This window comes from Jaculus jaculus, chromosome 1 (genome assembly GCF_020740685.1).
Source record: "Jaculus jaculus isolate mJacJac1 chromosome 1, mJacJac1.mat.Y.cur, whole genome shotgun sequence".
Classification (NCBI taxonomy): domain Eukaryota; kingdom Metazoa; phylum Chordata; class Mammalia; order Rodentia; family Dipodidae; genus Jaculus; species Jaculus jaculus.
Window position 1 is genome coordinate 44,372,012 of NC_059102.1, and position 20,741 is coordinate 44,392,752.

Consider the following 20,741-nt stretch of genomic DNA (forward strand, 5'->3'; position numbering starts at 1 on the left):
TAAGTAACAGAGTTATTATAAAATATTAAAAATACATATCCAATCCTTCCTACGAAAATCATTAACACATCTGTACTTGAAATATAAAAAGGTTTCTTTTCACTTAAAAATACTGGAATATATCCTCTTTTTTTTATGTACTATGGGTGTTTCTCCTAGTTACTTTAGTTCCTCATCACATTCTTCTTAATAGAAGCACAGTATTTGTAACATTAGATTAACCTAATTTAATTACCAATCTACTTAGGTTACTTCAAATACTATTATAAACAATGTATATTCTTTCCTTGAATCTCTGCACATATGGTACATTATTTACATAGACTAAACTCTGACAAGGGGAATTGTGCTAAGTTGGTGTGTACATACATATGTGAAAAACCATACGCAATCTTCTAGCACTTTTATAGCTTAAAAAAGTGCTGATGTTATTTTTTGAGAGTTTTACCAGTTGGCCAAATTCTGCTTCTTTTTTCAAAAGAATTATTTTTATTTGAGAGCAAGAGGGAGACAGAAAGTCTTGGGGGGTGATGACTGTGCCAGGGCAGAGGTAGGAGGTGGGGAGAGATGACTACACCACGGCCTTCAGCCACTGCAAATGAACTCTAGACACATGCACCACCTTGTAAGCATCTGGCTTACATGGGTCCTGGGGAACTGAATCTGGGTCCTTTGGTTTCGCAGGCAAATGCCTTAACCATGAAGCCATCTCTCCAGCCCCAAATTCTGCTTCTTTTTTTTTGATTTTTCGAGGTAGGGTCTCACTCTGGTCCAGGCTGACCTGGAATTAACTCTGTCATCTCAGGGTGGCCTTGAACTCATGGCAATCCTCCTACCTCTGCCTCCCGAGTGCTGGGATTAAAGGCGTGCGCCACCACGCCCGGCAAATTCTGCTTCTTGAATGAATGACCCAATACCATTTCTGGAACTAAGGAAAGTGGCTCCTTCATTATTATTTTTTTTTGTTTGTTTATTTTTATTTATTTATTTGAGAGCAACAGAGAGGGAAAGAGGCAGATAGAGAGAGAGAGAGAATGGGCACGCCAGGGCTTCCAGCCACTGCAAACGAACTCCAGATGCGTGCACCCTTTTGAGCATCTGGCTAACGTGGGTCCTGGGGAACCGAGCCTCGAACCAGGGTTCTTAGGCTTCACAGGCAAGCGCTTAACCACTAAGCCATCTCTCCAGCCCTCCTTCATTATTTTGTCTCACATTATCTTACACATTTATTCATATAAATCAAGAATGAAATGATTTCGTTAAGCTTTTCCAGAGAACCATTGAAAATTAAATGTACAGAATAAGGTAGGTAACCTTGAAATCTTTATAACAATATTTTCCATTCAAACTACTTTATAATCTTTTTTGTTTATTTTTTATTTACTTATTTGAGAGGGACAGACAGAGAGAGAAAGAGGCAGAGAGAGAGAATGGGCGTACCAGGGCCTCCAGCAACTGCTAACGAACTCCAGACACATGTGCCCCCCTTGTGCATCTGGCTAACGTGAGTCCTGGGGCATAGAGCCTCGAACTGGGGTCCTTGGGCTTCACAGGCAAGCGCTTAACCGCTAAGCCATCTCTCCAGCCCCTTTATAATCTTTTGATAAAGTTTCATATTTTTTCTATAAATTTTTTTATATTTTAGATTTCTAGTATTTCACCTATTTTCCTTAAAGTTTTCTAATCATTTATTGCTCAAATATAAGAAGTATACTAAATATTTGAATCATATTTAGATACTGTTATAATTATTAGATATGAAGTGCCTCTATGCCCCCCAAAGGTTCATGTGCTGAAGGGCTGGTCTCCAGCTGGTGGTACTATTAAGAGGGGAATGAGGACTGGGGAGATGGCTCAGTGATCACAGGTACTTGCTTATAGAGCCTGACAGTACAGGTTAGACACCCCAGAATCCATGTAAAGCCAGATGCACAAAGTGGTACATGCATCTGGAGTTCATTTACAGTAAAAAGAGGCCTCAGTGTGCACATACACACTCATTTACATTCTCCTCTTTCTCTCTCTGCAAATAAATAATTTTTTAAAGAGGGGAATGGATTATGATGGTGCTAACTTCAGTAATCCATTAGTCCATATGTGACTTTACACTAACGGGACTGTTGGGGTGGGGCCTAACTAGAGAAAAATGGGTCACTAGGGGTGTGACTCTGAAGAGTATATTATCGTGTCCTTGTTCCCTTTTTGTTTTTCTCCCCCATCTCAGTTTTTTCTGCCCACCTGCCATAAGGTACCAGCTCTTGGGTATCATGTCCTCCCCACAACAACTCCAGAAATAGGAAGCCAAGAGACTATGAATGAAAACTTCTGAAATTATGAACTAAAATGAATCCTTCCTCCTTTAAGATACTTATTTCAAGTATTTTGTCACAGCAGTGGAAAAGCTAACACACTGCATAAGAAAATAAGATACATAAACTGTCTAAGAATAAGATATATAACATGTTTTATGTAATATATATTTATATGAAAGCTATCTCTCTAATCAATCTTAATTTATGAGTTTTGTATTTCATTCTTTCTATAGCCTAAAACTGTTACCTAAAAGTAATAATTTTACATCTTATACATATTTATATAGCTTATTGCTCTTTGTGTATTATTAGACTATTAGAGTAAGGCTAAATAATTAAAATCTACCTTTTAAATAGTTTGATATTATAAAATACGTTCAGCCAAAACATACATGCCATTACCGTTCTTGATGTTAGGGAAAGCAAGATGTGTAGGAGAACTTCTATTTTCAGTGGCTTCTTTCTTCTGGGTAACAGTTGAAACAAAAGTGCTGAAAGTGGAAATTTGGCCCTTGGCTCCTCTGTCCAAGCCCTAAAAACAACAACAACAACAAATTACATTGCAGCATAATTCTTATTAACTATAAATATTAAACAATTTTATTACAGAAATCAAAATAGTTATCATAGAGATTTAAGTTTTATGACACAAAGATGATAAAACTATGTTCCATACCTATCTTAAATCTATGTAGTCAAGGTTGGCCTCTATCTCATAATCCTTCTGCTTCAGCTTCCTGGATGCTGGGATTACAGGCATGCACACCACATCCCACTCTTCAGCTCTAAGACTCTTAGGAGAATAGTAGCTAACTTCTCCCCTCACATCCACTCTTTAATCTAAACACGTAGATGAAGTTCTTCTCACTGAGTCTTTTTCAGTCATCAGATTGATTTCATTTACCTTTCTAGAATCAGCTCACACATGATGTAGCAGAAGCATTTGTTACCAAATATGCATGTGCTGTCCCCATATCCCCCACCTTCTTTTTTTTTTTTTTAATTTATTAGTTTTCATTTCAGTGAATACAGGCAGTTTGGTACCATTATTTAGGCTCATCTGTGATCTACCCCCTCCCATTAGACCCTCCTTGTTAATGAAAATGGGTCGTGCATTGTGGAGTTAGCCCCCAGTTATTAGTATGATAAATGTCTCTGCAAATCATGACCCAACATGTAACTCTGACATTCTTTCCGCCCCCTCTTCTGCAAGATTTCCCTGAGCCATGTTGGGTTCATTTTTGGTCTGCTTCAGTGCTGAGGTGTGAGCCATCTAATTAATAGGCTATAAGTAGAAATGATACCCATCATTTCTGGACCAGAAAGACTGGTGGGCGAAAGTCCAACTTTGGCTATCTTGCTTTCTTACAGTACTGTGACAATGACAGACGCTAATATTTGAGGTGGCTGATCATTCATCAGCTTGGATCCTTGCATAGCTGTCTGAGCAGAGCCACACATGACCAGCATTAGACTATAAAATTATAAATGATATATCTTTAGAGCTTTTAAACATTAGAACTTGGGGATAATGTGCAACTGGAACATAATCTTTCATCACTTCTATGAAACTATTTCTGTATTCACATTTTCATAAAACTGATCCTTCTGATTTATTTTTATAATTTACTTAAATTATTCCACATAAATTGCAATTGTTCTCATGTTAGTCCTTTATATTACAATAAAAATTTCTTATTTATCAAGAGGCTTGATGTAACTTGTACACAGGCCCTAAGCCAGGCTTGTCTAACCTGGGGCTCATAGGTGTCATGGGATTGCAATATCAAAAGGTTGGATACTCTACCCTAAATCAATCATGTTTTTCTTTTTTTGTTGTTGTTCATTTTTTTAAATTTATTTATTTGAAAGTGACAGAGAGAGAGGGAGAGAAAGAGACAGATAGAGAGGGAATGGGCGCGCCAGGGCTTCCAGCCACTGCAAACGAACTCCAGACGCGTGCGCCCCCTTGTGCATCTGGCTAACGTGGTCTCGAACCGGGGTCCTTAGGCTACACAGGCAAGCGCTTAACCGCTAAGCCATCTTTCCAGCCCATGTTTTTCTTTTTTTAAAAAAAAATATTTTAATTATTTATTTGCAAATAGAGAAAGAGAGAGAGTGTGTGTATGTGCATGTACAAGGGCCTCTAGCCACTGCATATGAACTCCAGATACATGTGACACTTTGTGCATCTGGCTTTACGTGGGTACTGAGGAATCAAACCTAGGTTGTTAGTCTTTGCAGGCAAGCACCTTAAGCTTAAGCTGAGCCATTTTTCCAGCCCCGTGTTTTCCTTTTTAAAAAGAGATTGGTATAGAAAAGAACACAAAGAAAATAAGTATCAGATACTGGGAACAGTACTTTAGTCTCCAGAATTAAAGACTTTTAGAAATTAGTTTAATTAATTTATTTATTGGTGCTGGGGGTTAAACCCAAGGCCTTACATATGATAAACAAAAGCTCTACCACTGAGCTTTATCCCAGCCCATAATTAGTTAACTCTTACTTTCTAGATGGGGAAACTAATATGTCTGTTGTTTGTAAAAGGACTGTGCTCTTGATATTTTATACTTAAGAGAAGATGAAATTAGTTATAGATATTTTCACAGGTTGGCAGAATAACAAAAGCAAACCATTAAGACAGCAGTTTTCCCATGTCAGCTTGCACAAGAGAAATCCAAAACAACCAATAATGTAGAAAATCAAAACCAAAAACTAAAACAGTAACAAAAAAAGGCAGGATGCTGTGCAGTGATAAACTGATTAAGTAAACAACAGAGAAATCCAGAAGCTATTAGATATTAATATTACATCAAATATCAGACTAACCAAAAGGTTAAAGACTATTATACCATTTCTGAAACTGATAACCTACTATAGATATTACATCTGGTTTGCTAAGTAGTTTTGGAAGTCTTATTTGTAAGACTTACAGAAGAATCCTACAGATGAAGTCTTGGATTATGGCCAGCCTACAAACAGTAGGCTGAATGTGTGGAAGCACAGATAGTAGCAGGATTCTCAACCAGCTGTTACATATTGAAGATAAGCACAAATAGAGAAGGGGGTGCAAGTTGAGGGGGTGAACTTTAAGCATTCATTGAGAGAAAAAGGTACTTAAAATACTTCAACTAGGTATAATAAGTAACAGACTTGACTCTAGGCAGAGGCTGCCCATGAATTTATAACACAATAAGTTCAATATTGCAAATAGCAGAAAAAATTTAGGTAGCAATTACCATAATCAAAATTAGATTTCACTAGGATATAACATGTACTGTAGCAATATTTTAACTGTATAATCATGCAGATTATATATATATATATATATATATATATATATATATATGCAAGATTAGTAAAATTATAAAATAATCTCAAGTAGACAAATACTTAGAACACCTCATATTAACATATGATAAATTATGCTTAACTTTATTTGAATACATGAGTTCCAACTTTCAACATTTATCAAGGAACAATATATGAGCTAAACTCTATTTTAAATATCACATTTTTATGTCAGATTTAAATAAGGAGTTATTCATAGCTTTCTATGATAGCTTTGGAATACCCAGTTCTATTATATACAAAATTCTGGTACAATTTACTTTCATCTATCCTCCTTGGAAAATGAGCATTTTTATTAACATTCTAACATAATACTTGATATGGTATCAAGTATTGATATAGAGGTAATTGCTCTGTTCTATCACAAAACACTTTGAAGCCTTAATATGAAATAAAATACTCTAGTGAATTTCTATGTCTGCAAAATCCATTCTTCAATCTTTGAGTGCAAGGACTATCTATGATGGATGCATAAATCACTTTTCCAAAGAGTAGATAGTTTCCTGAGATACTGAGTAGATTATCCTGTGGAGGTGGATAAGATTAGTATGGCAATGAATTAGTATGGCAAATGAATAGCAAGCAAATATATCTGTGTGTTTTAGGTTAAATAAGTAATTGTTAAGATATACTGCTTTGCTACTATTTTTTAAATAAATTGACCTCAACTACAAGGGTATGGCCATTATCAGATTACCTATATTTAGAGTCCATGAAAAACTATTTAGGTCTTGTTACTGGGTAAAAATATTTTTTCTTTTTTCATATATGTATCTTTTTCACAGTTCCCTATTAGGGCAATAGATTATAAAATCAGAAGTGCTACCTCTATACCCTTCTATTTAGATGTGGAAAGTGAGTGACTTTCAGGGTACAAATTTCCTTCTCAAACAAACTAAGTAGCAGTAGCCCTAAGTAGAGTTATTTTCTTTAAGTAATATAGTCCACATCGTTTAAGAATTCTGTGAAATAAAACATTTAGACTTTGAAATATTTTTAATCATCTAATTGACGTAAGGTTCACTGATACAGTTTACATTTTCCTGCAAGTCTCTTAAGTTTGGAACTGAAATAAAATTTTGTCACTAAAAATTAACCTTAGAGATAACAACCCTTATAGGAAGTAGTAGTCCTGAAGCTCATTATTTTCAGTGTTAATTTACCATCAGAAAGGCAAGGTGACACAGAAGTTTTATTCATTTATTTAACAACACAGAAAAAAATGAAACTGCAACATACTATCCTTACATAGTAAAATACTGCTTTTTGAATGGGCACTTTGATGTGGTCACAATCCCACAAGTAAGTAAGCATCTTAATGTTATTAATAAAACCTCTGAACCAAGAATAAGTTAATATGGAGCATACCGTTGATAGCAAGGCTCAAATTTCAGACTGATTGTACAATTCAGATACATTAGTAAATTTTCAGCCATTTTTTTATTTTCAAAAGATACATTCAATTATATTCATCCCAAAAATATTTTTGACCTCTTACTGAAATGTAGCACAGATGTCTCTCAAGGTACACATATCAACTTAAGAACAACTAGGCATTCATATAAGCCTCATCAGAATCACATTTGCACTAGGAAATGGAACCAACATAGATGCCCTTCAACTGGTGAATGGATAGTGAAGATGTGGTACATTTACACAATGAAGTTTTATTCAATTGTAAAGAAAAATGAAATTGAGATTTGCAGGGAAATTGATGGATCTGGAAAAGATTATACTAAGTAAAGTAACCCAGGCTCAAAAAGTCAAATACAACATGTTCTCTCTCATATGTGTATCCTAGCTTCAGATGATTAGATTTGTATGTGAGTTAGAATAAAGTTAGAAGTCGGGGCTAGGAAGCTTGAAAGTAGCTAAGAGGGACGGAAGAGAATGGAGGGCTTAAGCAGAGGGTATAGTAGATATGTAAATAAAGGGGAGCATAATACTGTGGTGAAATGGTCTAAGTAGGGTTAGGGAGGAGAGAAGGGGGTGACAGGAGGGTTCAATCAAAATTTAAGATGTAGTGAATAAGCCATATGAAACTTACTTCTTCACTAGTTAATAATATGTATGTTAAAAAGAGTTTGGGCAAAAGTATCCTGTGGAGGTGGATAATGTGCCCAGAAGTCAGAGATTATTAGAAAAATATCAATGTCAGCTGGGTGTGGTGGTGCACGCCTTTAATCCCAGCACTTGGGAGACAGAGGTAGGAGGATCACTATGAGTTCGAGGCCATCCTGAGACTACATAGTGAACTTCAGGTCAGCCTGAGCTGGAGTGAGACCGTACCTTGAAAAAAAAGAAAAGAAAGAAAGAAAAATATCAGTGTCAGAATGAGATATCTTCTGGTGATTTTCTGGCCAGAGAACTTCCTGATGTCCCCAAAACATCACAAGTTATTGCTAAGGCTCTTGGTTGCCCACCAGAACTAGATGGCAAGACCCTGTGGCTAAAGATTCATTATGCTGGGCTGCAGGTCACTGAGAAATCAAGTTAGAGATGAGCTAGAAGCCTCCCCATTGACTCTGTCAGAATGCTGGAAAGACGTGTGGTGGTGGTGGTGGGGCGGGGGGATAATCATCAACAGTGTTGACCAGCAGTAGACCTTGCAAGTTTTATAGCTGTACAGCCAGGCCAGATGTACCAATGATGGCATGTTTGTTATGAGAGAAACCAACTGTCCTCTGAATGAATTTAAGGCCTGTTCCACAGGAGGGAATTTCTGCCCGGTACTTAAAACTTGATCAAAACTTATTGCTGGGGAGGTCATAAACCCTAGAGGGGAAACCACTACGATTGTCTGACCAAATGGATATATTATACCCAGCAAACTGCCTTCTACATATTTATGCTGCCACCCATATATTAATGCTACTTTCATTTTTGGTTAGAGAAGCTTCTTCTTTTCAGATGGTGGTGGTCACTGGGGTGACTCAAACCTCATGAAAGTGCTGAGGGGAGTGACAGCGAAGTGTTTAGCACTAAGTAACATCTTTCCATTACACCCTCCAAGGCTCAAGGACCACTGTGGAAGAGGTGGTAGAAAGAATTTAAGGGCCAAAGGAAGGGAAGGAGTACTTACAATACTGTTTTCCACAAGCAAAGTATCTGTGATATTTATTATCTCTCAGTGGCTGATGCTAACCTATGCAAGACCTGCATAGTAAAAGGGAAAAAGTGACATCAAAACAGAAGAAAGACTTGTTAGAAGAGATTCAGTAGTAGGGGGATTGGGAGGGGGAATAGGAGGGTGTTGGGAGGGAACTATGAACATGATATATTATCTATATGTATGGAAGTTATCAATAAAAAGTTAAGAAAAGGAACATATGCCAAACAAGAAGAAATCCTTTACACATTATAGTTAACTGTAATGCAAGGGGGTGGGGGGACAGGCAAAAACCCCAGAGAAACCAAAGCTTTCCAGAGGTTTTTCATCTTTACCACTTTCTCATTCATCCACTATTGAGTTTTCTTTTTTCAACTATAAAAATAAACAAGTTAATTTGCAAACACAAGGAGTTGCTAACTCTGGCAACAGAAAGCTATAACCCTGTGAAGCTATTTTTCCTCCTTACAAAAAAAATTCTTAGGAATTCAGATATGTACCAGTCCTGGAGAGAACACAGTGCACAGCATCCCTTGGTTCTGTGTAGAAGGGAGAGATGGGATGATAAAGTAATGCATCCAGAGTTCGAGGCTTGATGTCAAGCTATGAAGGAAAGCACCACAGTCACAGGAAGAGCAGGGGCTGGCTGACCTACAGCCTTTTAGCTACAGATATTTCTTTTTAAATGACATTATCAGCCAGCACAAATGCTTACTTTGTACAGTGATTTTTGTTTTGTTTTGTTGTTCAAGACAGGGTCTCATACTAGTCCAGGCTGACCTAGAATTCACTATGTAGTCTCAGGGTGGCCTTGAACTCATGGCAATCCTCTTACCTCTGTCTCCCGAATGCTGGGATTAAAGACGTGCGCCACAGTGCCCAGCTTTGTAGAGTGCTTTCTCCTAAATGGTTTATGTGTTCTAATTTAATTGTTTTAAATTTTTATTAGCATTTTCCATGATTATAAAAAAAATCCCATGGTAATTGCCTCCCTCCCCCTAATTTAATTTTTTATGTACCACATGAAGTAGATACTATTATTTCCTTCATTTTACAGACAAAGAATTATATAGCAATTATACAAAGAATATATAGGAAAACAATAACACATTTATAGAGACTCACTGGATCACAATGTATGATGACTACTTACTTTCTATTGTGCCCTAACTCTATTTGTGCCCTAACTCCTGAACTAACTATGAAAGGGAGAATAAACAGACAAATGTACTTTGGGTTTGTAGCTTAAAAAAAAATGTGGAAGAACTCTACAATCCACTCAAAAATTGACAGTAGGATATGCCCTCTTTTTTTTAAGTCCTAAAACTCTTTAAGTGATTGTTGCAGTCCGGTTCGCATTGCTGGTAGAAATCATTCAACCTAGAGCAGCTTCTGGGAAAAAGAGGTTTATTTTGGCTTACAGGCTCGAGGGGAAGCTCCACAATGGCAGGGGAAAACGATGGCATGAGCAGAGAGTGGACATCATCCCCTGGCCAACATAAAGTGGACCACAGCAACAGGAGAGTGTGCCAAACACTGGCATGGGGAAACTGGCTATAAAGCCCTTAAGCCCGCCCCCAACAATACACTCCCTCCAGGAGGCATTAATTCCCAAATATCCATCAGCTGGGGAGCTAGCATTCATAACACCTAAGTTTATGAGGGACACCTGAATCAAACCACCACGGTGATATTCTAATTTCTTTTTTAAGAATCTGCTTTTGCCTTATCAGATTGCTTTATTTTACATAGGATTTAATATACATTCATGCTTTAACATTAAAACCAAAGTAATCAGACATCATATCTCTCTCTTTCATGTTTCCTCTTCAGCTATAGACGGAGGTGTTCTGCATCACATGGCCCCTTATAGACATAGAGTGTTCAGCATAGAGGAAAGAGTATTAGTTTCTGAATCAAAAACATCTTAATTACAAGCCAATCTCTTCCTTACTAGCCATTTTATTCTTTGGCTAGGTACAAATTATTGTACTCTCGGATTCCTTTCTGTAAAATGGTATAACAACTTCCTCACAGTGTGATTGTTGGTTGTATTAACTGACTAAATGACATAACACAGAAAATACTTTGCAGAGCACATATGTACTTGACAGTTACTATGTTACATATGAAGTGCTTTTAATCTGTAGTTTATTAAATTACTTAAGATCTATTCACCATCACAACGTTCATTCTTCCCCATACCATCTCTTGATTACAACCTAACAAAGAACACAAAGACTTTCCGTATATAATATTCTACCTAACACCTAGTTGGGCAGGGTGTGGATAAGTTACTTACTCACACAGACTTGAAATGCTATTGGCTGAACTGCCTGATATTATCAAGAGTCCTTTTTCTTACCTTTTTGTTTTTGTTTTTGTTTTTCGAGGAGGGTTTCACTCTAGCTCAGGTTGACCTGGAATTCACTATGTAGTCTCAGGGTGGCCTTGAACTCAAGGCAATCCTCCTACTTCTGCCTCCCAAGTGCTGGGATTAAAGGCGTGAGGCACTACGCCCAGTTTTTCTTTCCTTTTTTTAAAAACGGTATTTTATTTTTATTTATTTTTACTTTATTTTATTTATTTTTATTTATCTAATAGAGCTATTAGAGAGAGAGGGAGAGAGAGAGAGAGAATGGGCACACCAGCGCCTCCAGCCACTGCAAACAAACTCCAGACACGTGTGCTACCATGTTCTTTCTCTGTATTAATCTCCTAGTTAGGTTCCATACTATGGGGATTCTTCCATCCCTTGTACTTTATTCCATGGTCACCGCTCCAATGGATGTACTCATCCCCTCAAGCAGGGATAGCAAAGCTCCTCCTTCCACGTTATTCCTCCTGCCTCCTCCATTTTAACATGCCCTACCATCAACTACACCAACAGCGTGTTGTTCTAGTCAAGGAATTCCAGTCACTTCCTGTTAACCACAAGGGGGAAATGTCCAAATTTCTGTGCCCCGTGAGCTGGTTCAGACCTCCATGCAATCTTACCTCCTACAAGTTCCCAGCATGCTTCCATTGGTCTCACTTTATTACTCCCGAATTTTTTTCCCATTAAGGCTTGCTCATGTTGTTTTACCCACTGATTACTTTGCCCACTTTCTTTTGCTTATCCAAATCCTATCATCCTTCAATGGCCAGCCAGCTTAAATAATTACCTTTACTTCAAGGCCTTTCTTCACAGTTCTGCACACACTGATCTGTTATAATGCACACTGTTTCTGTAGCTTATGGTGGCTTTTGCATACTGCTTTGCTTTTTATGCATTAGCACTGATCCCCTGAGGCAGGAACCTTTTTGTTAAACCTTGTCTGTGTGTTTTCTGCAGCATTTAGTGCAAAGCTAAACATAATAGATGTTCAATAATTAGTAGTTACATTTTGGCCTAGGGGCTCTATCAACCTATTTATATGTTTTATACAAACTTCTCATTCTTATTACAGATTTCCTATCAAATCCACAGATACCTATGTTTTTCCTTAAACTCTTCTCATCTTCTACCTACTTGACACATTTCCCAATGTCTTTGTAGGCGAACATCCCCTCAAGTTCTAAACTAGGGTTGGGGATGTAGCTCAGTGGTAGAGTGGATGCACCCAAAGCCCTAGGTTTTGTCTTCAGCCCCCCCCAACCACCACATGTACACATATAAAAACATTCCAAACTGACCTTTTCCATTTTTATTTATCAACCTGATCTACATAAAATCTAGAACCCATTTTATTTCTTGGTAGCCTATCCCATGGCAAATTTTCCCTTCCTGTTCATCTGACTATGTATAATGAAGTAAGTAGTCAAACTTGTCCTCACTTGCCACTGTTAATTCTGCACCCCCCTTTTAGCATTTTCTCCTTTTTATCACTTCTGTTGAATGTTTGCATTAAATCAGCAACCAATTTATAATATTCTTCTCCCCACTGACCAGTCAACATTAGTAAATGTAATACTCCCATCATCAGACCTTCACATGTGCACAACTACTTCATATTCTTTATTCTCCCCAAGTCTGGACTTACACTCTCTCTCCAGTGGCAAAGCCAAATCTGAAACCCTAAAGTTCTCTGAGCGCTCTACTTGTAGCTTCCAGGGTCTCTCTCCTTTTAATTCCTCACTATACCTGGTATCTGTGTAGCTAATTCATTTAACCCATATCTTTAATCAGTCCTACTAAATGCTGTTCTATGAACTAAGTCTACTTGGGATGGGAGTTTAAAAATACAGCTCCCTGGGCTTTGCATAGCATGCACAACATCAATTTTCAATCTTAGATACATAAAGGAATGAAAAAAGATGCCAAGCTTCATTCTCAAAGTTCTGATTAAAAGAGTCTATATTCGGGCCTGGATAAAGACATCTTAATAATCTCCCAGGTGATTCTGCTGTGCAGCAAAAGTTGAAAACCACTTTGTGCTCTAGGGTGAGAGGTGTGTGTTGGGACCTTACCATGCCACCAAAGTAAGTCAGTGGTGAGTCCTGTCTGAGACCATTGTGTTAGGATTCTTTAGGTTAGAAATGGACTGCATGTATACTTAGGTAATTTTAGATAAATCACTGGACAGCTGCACTCTCTAACACCCTCCAACCCATCTCGGCACCTCTCAAAGCCTCTAGGATACAGCTTAACTGTTCAACTTTCCTTAGCATTAGTATGATCTGGCTTCTTATTTATCTTAGTGATCTGTCACTTGCTTCTACACTGTCATAAACAAGATAGACTATTAAAAAATACACTACTAAAGAGCCACTTGAATTGAGTCATAAACTCAAGTAAAGACAGAGCTATTAATGTTGACAAAACCTAACAATCACTGGAATGGCTCAAAAAAGTTACTGATGGAAAGCAGGATACTAAGCAGCTCCAGGAGTTCTCTGTAGTCCACAAGGAGTCAGAAAAACAAAAAGGCAACAAACTTTCTCTGTCACTATATTACATAAAGACCATCTCACCCCACACAAGGTCTTCCCCATCCCAGTGGTGAACTCAGTCATGGCTTTCTTGTCTTGCTTCATGGAAGAACCAAACACAAATTATCTTGAGCTTTTTGCTATGTTCAACCAGAATTCCAGCTCGGTGAATGTCCTTTACACACACACAGTTTTTTTTTTTTTTTTTAAATCAACAATAGTACTAATGATGAAAGATCTTATAAGCCACTACTCTAAAGTTAGGAATCTCAGTTTTTCTATTCATCTTCTTCTATTCCAATATCTTTTCAAAGAATTTTGGTCTTTTGTGTCTATAATTCTTTATTTACAATCCCAATATCCTGAAATGAATGTTTTGGCAACTCATGTAACAGCAAAAACAAGAACATGACTTGAGATGACATGCAGCAATCACAGTCTGATCTTACCCTATTTAGCAATGCATTTTCTGCAGTTCTAAGTATTCATGAAACTGGTCAGGGCTTCACATTGTACTCATTACATACAGTATATGTACTTAGTTATTTTCATAAAAATTTTTTAAAATCCTTGACATTCCAAATGCCTTATGAGCTTCAGATAAGAGATGCTAGACCTGCATTCACACTGAGGTAATACTGAGATGCATGGGTTTGGGGGAACTGCAAGGCTTGAGACTAAACCATTAGTATCTATGTTATTGTAAGCAGATTTGCTTATTGTTTTAAACAGCCACCTTAGAAATGAACTGTTGGAATACTACTTGTGAATTATGAATAATAAGTTCTAACCTCTAAGGCACTAACAGCAGGAACCAGGGCTACTAGCATTTGGGTGACAAATTCCTTCGAAGTATTTTTCAAGTTAATTCCTAACCACAGCTCTTATTCACCAATCAATTGTGGTTATACTTTTAAATGCATCCCATTACTGTCTACAATTCACTTCACTGACAATGTAAAGGAGTTGTTTTCACAATTTCCAGTTACCACAGACTTTAGACATTCTTGAAAATTTATAAAACCAAAACATTATTCCAATACTTTAAAGAAGAGTGAGCTATTTTAGTAAGTTCTTAGTCATGTAACAGGGAAGTTTTAAGAAACTAACTGCAAATAAGAATAAAAAATGTGGGCTGGAGAGTTGGCTTAGCAGTTAAGGTGTATGCCTGTGATGCTTAAGGACCCAGGTCCTATTCTCCAGGACCCACATAAGCCAGACTCACATAGTGGCACATGTGTCTGGAGTTCGTTTGCAATGGCTAGAGGTCCTGGCGCGCCCATTCTCCCTCTCCCTCTTTCTCTCCCCCCCGCCTCTAATAAATAAATAAATAAAAACAAATTTTGACGGACGTGGTGGCGCACACCTTTAATCCCAGCACTCTGGGAGGCAGAGGTGGGAGGATCGCCATGAGTACCAGGCTACCCTGAGACTACACAGTGAATTTCAGGTCAGCCTGGGCTAGAGCGAGACCTTACCTGGGGAAAAAAAAAAAAGAAAGATCTTAAAAAATGTATAATATTCTTTATTTTTTGCTATTTTGTCATGTACCGCTGCATAACAATTCATAAACTCTAAGTGTATCAAAGCAAACTCTCAAAAGGTGTTTAAATATTATGTCTAAGACAAACCTCAAAATCGAACACTCATTTTTAAAAAAACTGTGTTCCAGAGCAGAATCACAACCATCAATACAAATAGGGAAAAAGAGGGAGGAGATGTCCCATGACATCATTTGGCAGTATGCAGTCTTGGTGGCTGAGAGCGCCTTCCAAGTAAGCCTTCCGAAATCCAGCTGGGAAATTATCCCTGTCAAGCTTAGAGAAACTTGAGTTTTGAGAAGAAGGTCCAAAGCCCCTCGTTCCCTGAAGTCACATGTCTGCACCATAAAAAAAAAATGAAACAGTCATCGACACATCCACCTCCCACCACCCTGACAAGCAACAGAGCAGCCACAATTACATGGAAAGTCGCCTGGGAGCCTGTGCCACTCGGAGGGGAGACGGGAGGGACCGGACGAGCCGGACAAGGAGCGCTACGTCCGCGCCTCGCGGCCAGGTAGACGCCTCCGGGCGAGCGCCGCTCCCGTCCGCCCCGCGTCCACGCTCCTCCGCGCGCAGGTCGCCGCGCGCCGGGGCGGCCCCCATCCGCCGCCCCCTTGCCCAAGCCGGGAAGGCGCAGCTCGCCCGGGCTCCGGGGCCGTCCACGAGGCACAACCTCCCGCGAGGACCCCGAGCCGACGCGGGCCTCGACGCTGCTCTCCTGGCCGCCGTCCCTCCTCCTCCCGCCCGCCCGCCGCCGTCGGGGCGTCCGCGGCCCCTCTCCCCGCACCTACCGCGGCCGCGCCGGCTGTCACGATGGGCGGCAGCTTGTCGCGCTCCGGCTCCTTCCCCTTCTTCTCTTCGGAGGTGGCCGCCGCCACCGCCGGCGGCGCGGCGGGCGAAGGATCCCGAGCCGCCTCACTCATGTCGGGCCGGGCGGCGGAGGCGCGAGGCGGCGGCGGCGGCGGCGGCGGCCGGACTGCTGCTGCCTGCCGGGGGCTGGCGCTGCTGCCGCGGCGGCCGCGAGAGGGCTCTGGGCCGCGGCTCCCAACCGCCGCCGCCGCTCCGCCCCCGCCCGCGAGCCCGCGCGCGCGCGCCCGGCCGTTCTGCCCGCCCGCGCGCTCTCCCCCGCCGCGCGCGCCCGACGCCGGGCCGCGCACCCCGCTGCGCGCTCTCCCCCCCTGCCGCGCGCGCCCGACGCCGGGCCGCGCGCCCCGCCCGATCGGCCACGCGCCTCTCCCGCGGGTTCCCTCAGGCCGCGACCGCAACCCCTTTAGTCAACCCAAAGAACTTGAGGTGGTGGGGCGTTGGGGGGGATGGGACGGACGGAGGCGCCACGGGGATGCCCGGTCGCCATGTTGCTTGCCTACTGTCGTGTGAGGCGCGCAGAAGGGGACCCCGCGGCGGGGTCTCGCGGCTGGGCCTGGAGTCGGGGTGTGGGGGAGGGAGGGAGGGCGACAAGGCCTGCGGCGGGTCGCACGCTGGCATCGGGAGGACCGGGAGGACCGGGACGAGCCGCAGCTTCCCTCCCGTCCCTGGCAGCCCCGGGCCCGGTGAGTGTCGGCGGGCGGCCTTTGGTCCCGAGCGCGCCCTGAGCGGCCTCCCCCTGCGGGTCCGCCTTCCCGGAGCATCCTCGACAGCCAGCCCCTCTCTTCTTTCTCCTCTCTCAGCGACTGGCCACCGAGGAAATGCCTGGGCCGGGGGCGGGCGTGACCAGGACCCCTTGCACACACCACAGGGCAGCACGGCCCGGCCGCGCTCTCCACGTCGGCCCCTCGGCGTCCGCGCGCGCCTACCTGGTACTCTTCCCCCATCCCTGCGCTCCCTTCTAGGCCTGGTTGCCTTCCGTTTATAAGTTACAGAGGGACGTACCCAAACTACTGAGTAATCCTTAATAGCTGATCATAATAAAATATGGGAGACTGAGGAGATTTTCCTTATGATGTTAAAATAACCCCCACCTCCTCCGCCGAACTACGCAGACAGTTTCCTTTCTCATCGCCCCCTCCTTTTATCACGCTCCTGGAGCCGCAGAGACAGACACCTGCTGATTGAAGAGAAGGCAGGAAGTAAGAATTCCCTGTACCACTTTCTAAAATAGAGCATTTCTAGGTTTTCGGATTTTTAAGCGAGGTTTCATTATTTCACTCGTGGGGAAGTAAAATTTTCGAATCCAACGGATACTCAGATCCAAATCTAAGTAAACACATATTTCTAAAACAAAGGTGACAGGGGGAGTGTTGCCATTTTATATAATTCAGAGTTACGACTAGAACTAAAGACGAGTTGCAGTTTCTCAAGAGATAGAGATGTATATTTTCAAACCTGGGTCTTGTAACAAGCAGCTCTAAGACAAGCAAGGTGAAGAGGATAGTTACTATCCTGTACTGCTTTGAAATTCATAAATTTTGGCTTTTTTCTGGAAAGGCATTCTAGTTTTAGTATAGTTGCTGTCACCACATCGTTTCTTGTTAATTTGTAAGAGATATGAAATAAGTAGAAAGTCAGCAAAATGTATTTCAGTACTAATTATATTTTTACCAAATGGCAAGTGATATATGTGGACATGAGTATGGAGTATCTTCCTTTTCCATTCCTTTCTCCCCCTGAACTCTTTTTTCGGACACTCTTTCTTTCTTAGGAAGCCTCTAAAAACACATCCCATGCAGAGGGACAGGCCGTTATTTTCTACATGTAGCAGGTCAGCATGTTAATCATTGGTAAAACGACAACTCAAATGTTATAAAATGAAGCCTTTATTTTAAACCCAACTCAAGATGCCCTGTGCTGCTGAGTCCTGGTTGACAGAACAGATACTAGGGAGGAGAATGTTTTCCCATTATCTACAACTAGGTTTAGTGCTTTGCTATAAAAATACTTGGGTCAAAAACCAGATGGATTACATGCCTTATGCTTCCACTTTTCATGTGTGAGATGAAATTAAAGTGTGTACATGTCACATTCAATCGAACAAAATACTTAAATATTGGCAAAACAAAGCAAATCAGAAACGTTAATTTCGCCTACTGCACCAGAGTAGATAACCCAATTGAAACCTATGAGTTCCACATCAAAAAGTAAGTAATCCATTAGCATTTGTTTTCACTTCTTGGTAAGTATATTGCTTTTGATTTATCACCCAATTCATCATCATCATCAGCTTCTTTTTTTTTTTTTTTTTTTTTTTGAGGTAGGGTTTTACTGTAGCCCTGGCTTACCTGGAATTCACTATGTTGTTGCAGGGTGGCCTCCAACTCTCGTCAATCCTCCTACCTCTACCACCTGAGTGCTGGGATTAAACGCATGTGTCACCATGCCCGGGTCCAATTAATCTTTTATAGGCGTTCCAGATGGGGACTAGAGGTGGGTGTGGGGGGCTCCTGGGAGAGTGATGCCTTTGGGGGAACATAATGCGAATGAAAAACACTCCTGTGTCACAGAGGAGCTTCTGCCGGCCTAGTGGGGACAACATTTGCCAATCTTGTGATTTAAAAAAAAAAAATCAGTAGTCTTTCAAAGCCTTTACAATAAGAATATGAATCCCCTGGTCTGGCACTCACCTGAATTCTTTGCAAAACAACAACAAGCAAACAAAATGAAAAAAAAAATGCTTTTGTCCCCCCACAATGTCTTAATCATTTTTCTTTCTGCTGCTAGAACATATTGTACATGCTCACCTCATATTCCCTATTCCCCTCTTACATTGCATCTTAGTTATTTGTCCCACTGATAAAGCCATAGAACAGACAGGAAATACCTCATCAAATTGCTCCTCAAACCCCCGCCTACTGCACCCAACCAGGAGTGTTATCAAGAATACCCAGGATGTGTTGATGAGGCAGCTTGACAAGCTGAGAATAAATTGATGATTCCTTAATGCATTTTGCAATGGGCTTTGCTGCAATCTCCAGAATGAGAAAATAAGTGATGACCACACACTACACTCCTACCGGTGATTTGGCCCCGTAGTACCCCCTTAGGCTGGCACAGAACTCTACTAAACAGACCAGACTTATGGTGACCTTTCTACCTGTGCCTCCCAAACACTAGGATTGAAGGTGTATCCCTCCACACCCAGCACTGGTATTGCTCCTTCAAATTCTCGGTCTTACAGAGCTATGGTACCAACAGAACTTTCTGTCATGGAAATGTTCCACATCAGTACTGCCCTATAGAAAGTCACAAATTATGTGGCTTTGTGCACTTAAATTGAATGGGCCCAATCATATATGATTTCAGAAGTCAAGTAGGGTCAGGCCTGGTTAGTACTTGGATGGGAGTCATTTTGTTTATATTTGAATACCCACCCATGACCAGTGGCCATCATTAAACAACTCCAGGTCAGCTCTCAACTACAAAAGAACACCTCCAAATCAGTAGTAACCTACCTAAATAAATGAGCTTCATTCTTAACCATATTCTTCAGAGTATATGCAAGCCAACCTTCATCAATATAATGAGGACAGACTTAAAAGAGCTCTGATAAGTCTACAAAGCTAGCCTCTTTTTTTGATGTGTTTTATTTTAAATATTGTTCTCAAGGAGTATGCATTTAAGGGCGAAACAAGTTACATTTGGATATACCTTATCTTTGCCTAATGTCATGGAGAAATGATCTAACCTAAAAACATAACTCTCAGCGATACACGTTTTTGAACTTGATTTTTAATGGTCTCTTTAGACACTTCCAAAGGAATAGAATGTGTGTGTATATATTCCATATACCTGATCAAAGGGTTTTTCTCGAAAAACTAGCTTTATAGAACTACATGTGAAATTTTCCTGTAAAAAAAACTGTGATCTAAGGAAGCTGAAAATTCTAAACAAATCAAAATGGCAGCCATTGTAATTCATGCTTTTTTTTTTTTTTGTCTTGGTAGAGAACTGATTTAATTTGGAATGGCAACATACCCAGTTAAAAGTGGCTTCTTTTCTGGATATAATTCTGGCCAATGAGAAGTGTTTTAGGAAAAGCATTTGTTGCTATGTTTTGTGTGAAATGAGAATATAATATTTGGATATGGTGCTGCAATCTTTAAAAGGAATGTGGAACATTCCTGAAATGATAGAACTGTTATAGCAGCTTTGCTTATATTTGGATTTCTTGTTTGGCCAGTCAAAAACAAAACAGGACATGATAGCTTATGCCTGTAATCTAAGCACTTAGGAGATGTGGTGGTTTGATTCAGGTGTCCCCCATAAACTTAGGTGTTCTGAATGCTAGCTCCCCAGCTGATGGATATTTGGGAATTAATGCCTCCTGGAGGGAGTGTATTGTTGGGGGTGGGCTTAAGGGCTTTATAGCTAGTTTCCCCATGCCAGTGTTTGGCACACCCTCCTAATGCTGTGGTCTACCTTATGTTGTCCAGGGGGTGATGTCCACCCTCTGCTCATGCCGTCATTTTCCCCTGCCATCGTGGAGCTTCCTCTCGAGCCTGTAAGCCAAAATAAATTTCTTTTTCCCAGAAGCTGCTCTTGGTTGGGTGATTTCTACCAGCAATGCGAACTGGACTGCAA

At 40.8% G+C, this 20,741-nt stretch overlaps 1 protein-coding gene across 5 annotated transcripts in view; it reads right to left on the minus strand.

Annotated features, from left to right (window-relative positions):
- The window catches only part of Hectd2 (HECT domain E3 ubiquitin protein ligase 2), a 67,353-nt gene extending 50,164 nt beyond the window's left edge, over positions 1 to 17,189 (minus strand). For 3 of the 5 annotated variants that reach the window (XM_004653210.3, XM_045134183.1, XR_006633484.1), the window contains exons 1-2: positions 16,019 to 16,150; positions 2,715 to 2,844 (exon numbers count right to left, since the gene is read on the minus strand). In XM_004653210.3, the coding sequence (XP_004653267.1) occupies positions 2,715 to 2,844; positions 16,019 to 16,150 (262 nt within the window). Of the gene's footprint in view, positions 1 to 2,704; positions 2,845 to 16,018; positions 16,151 to 17,020; positions 17,049 to 17,096 lie in introns of those variants that run through there. The other 2 variants (XM_045134178.1, XM_045134169.1) reach the window with 2 other exon arrangements.
- Between the last annotated feature and the right edge of the window lie 3,552 nt (positions 17,190 to 20,741).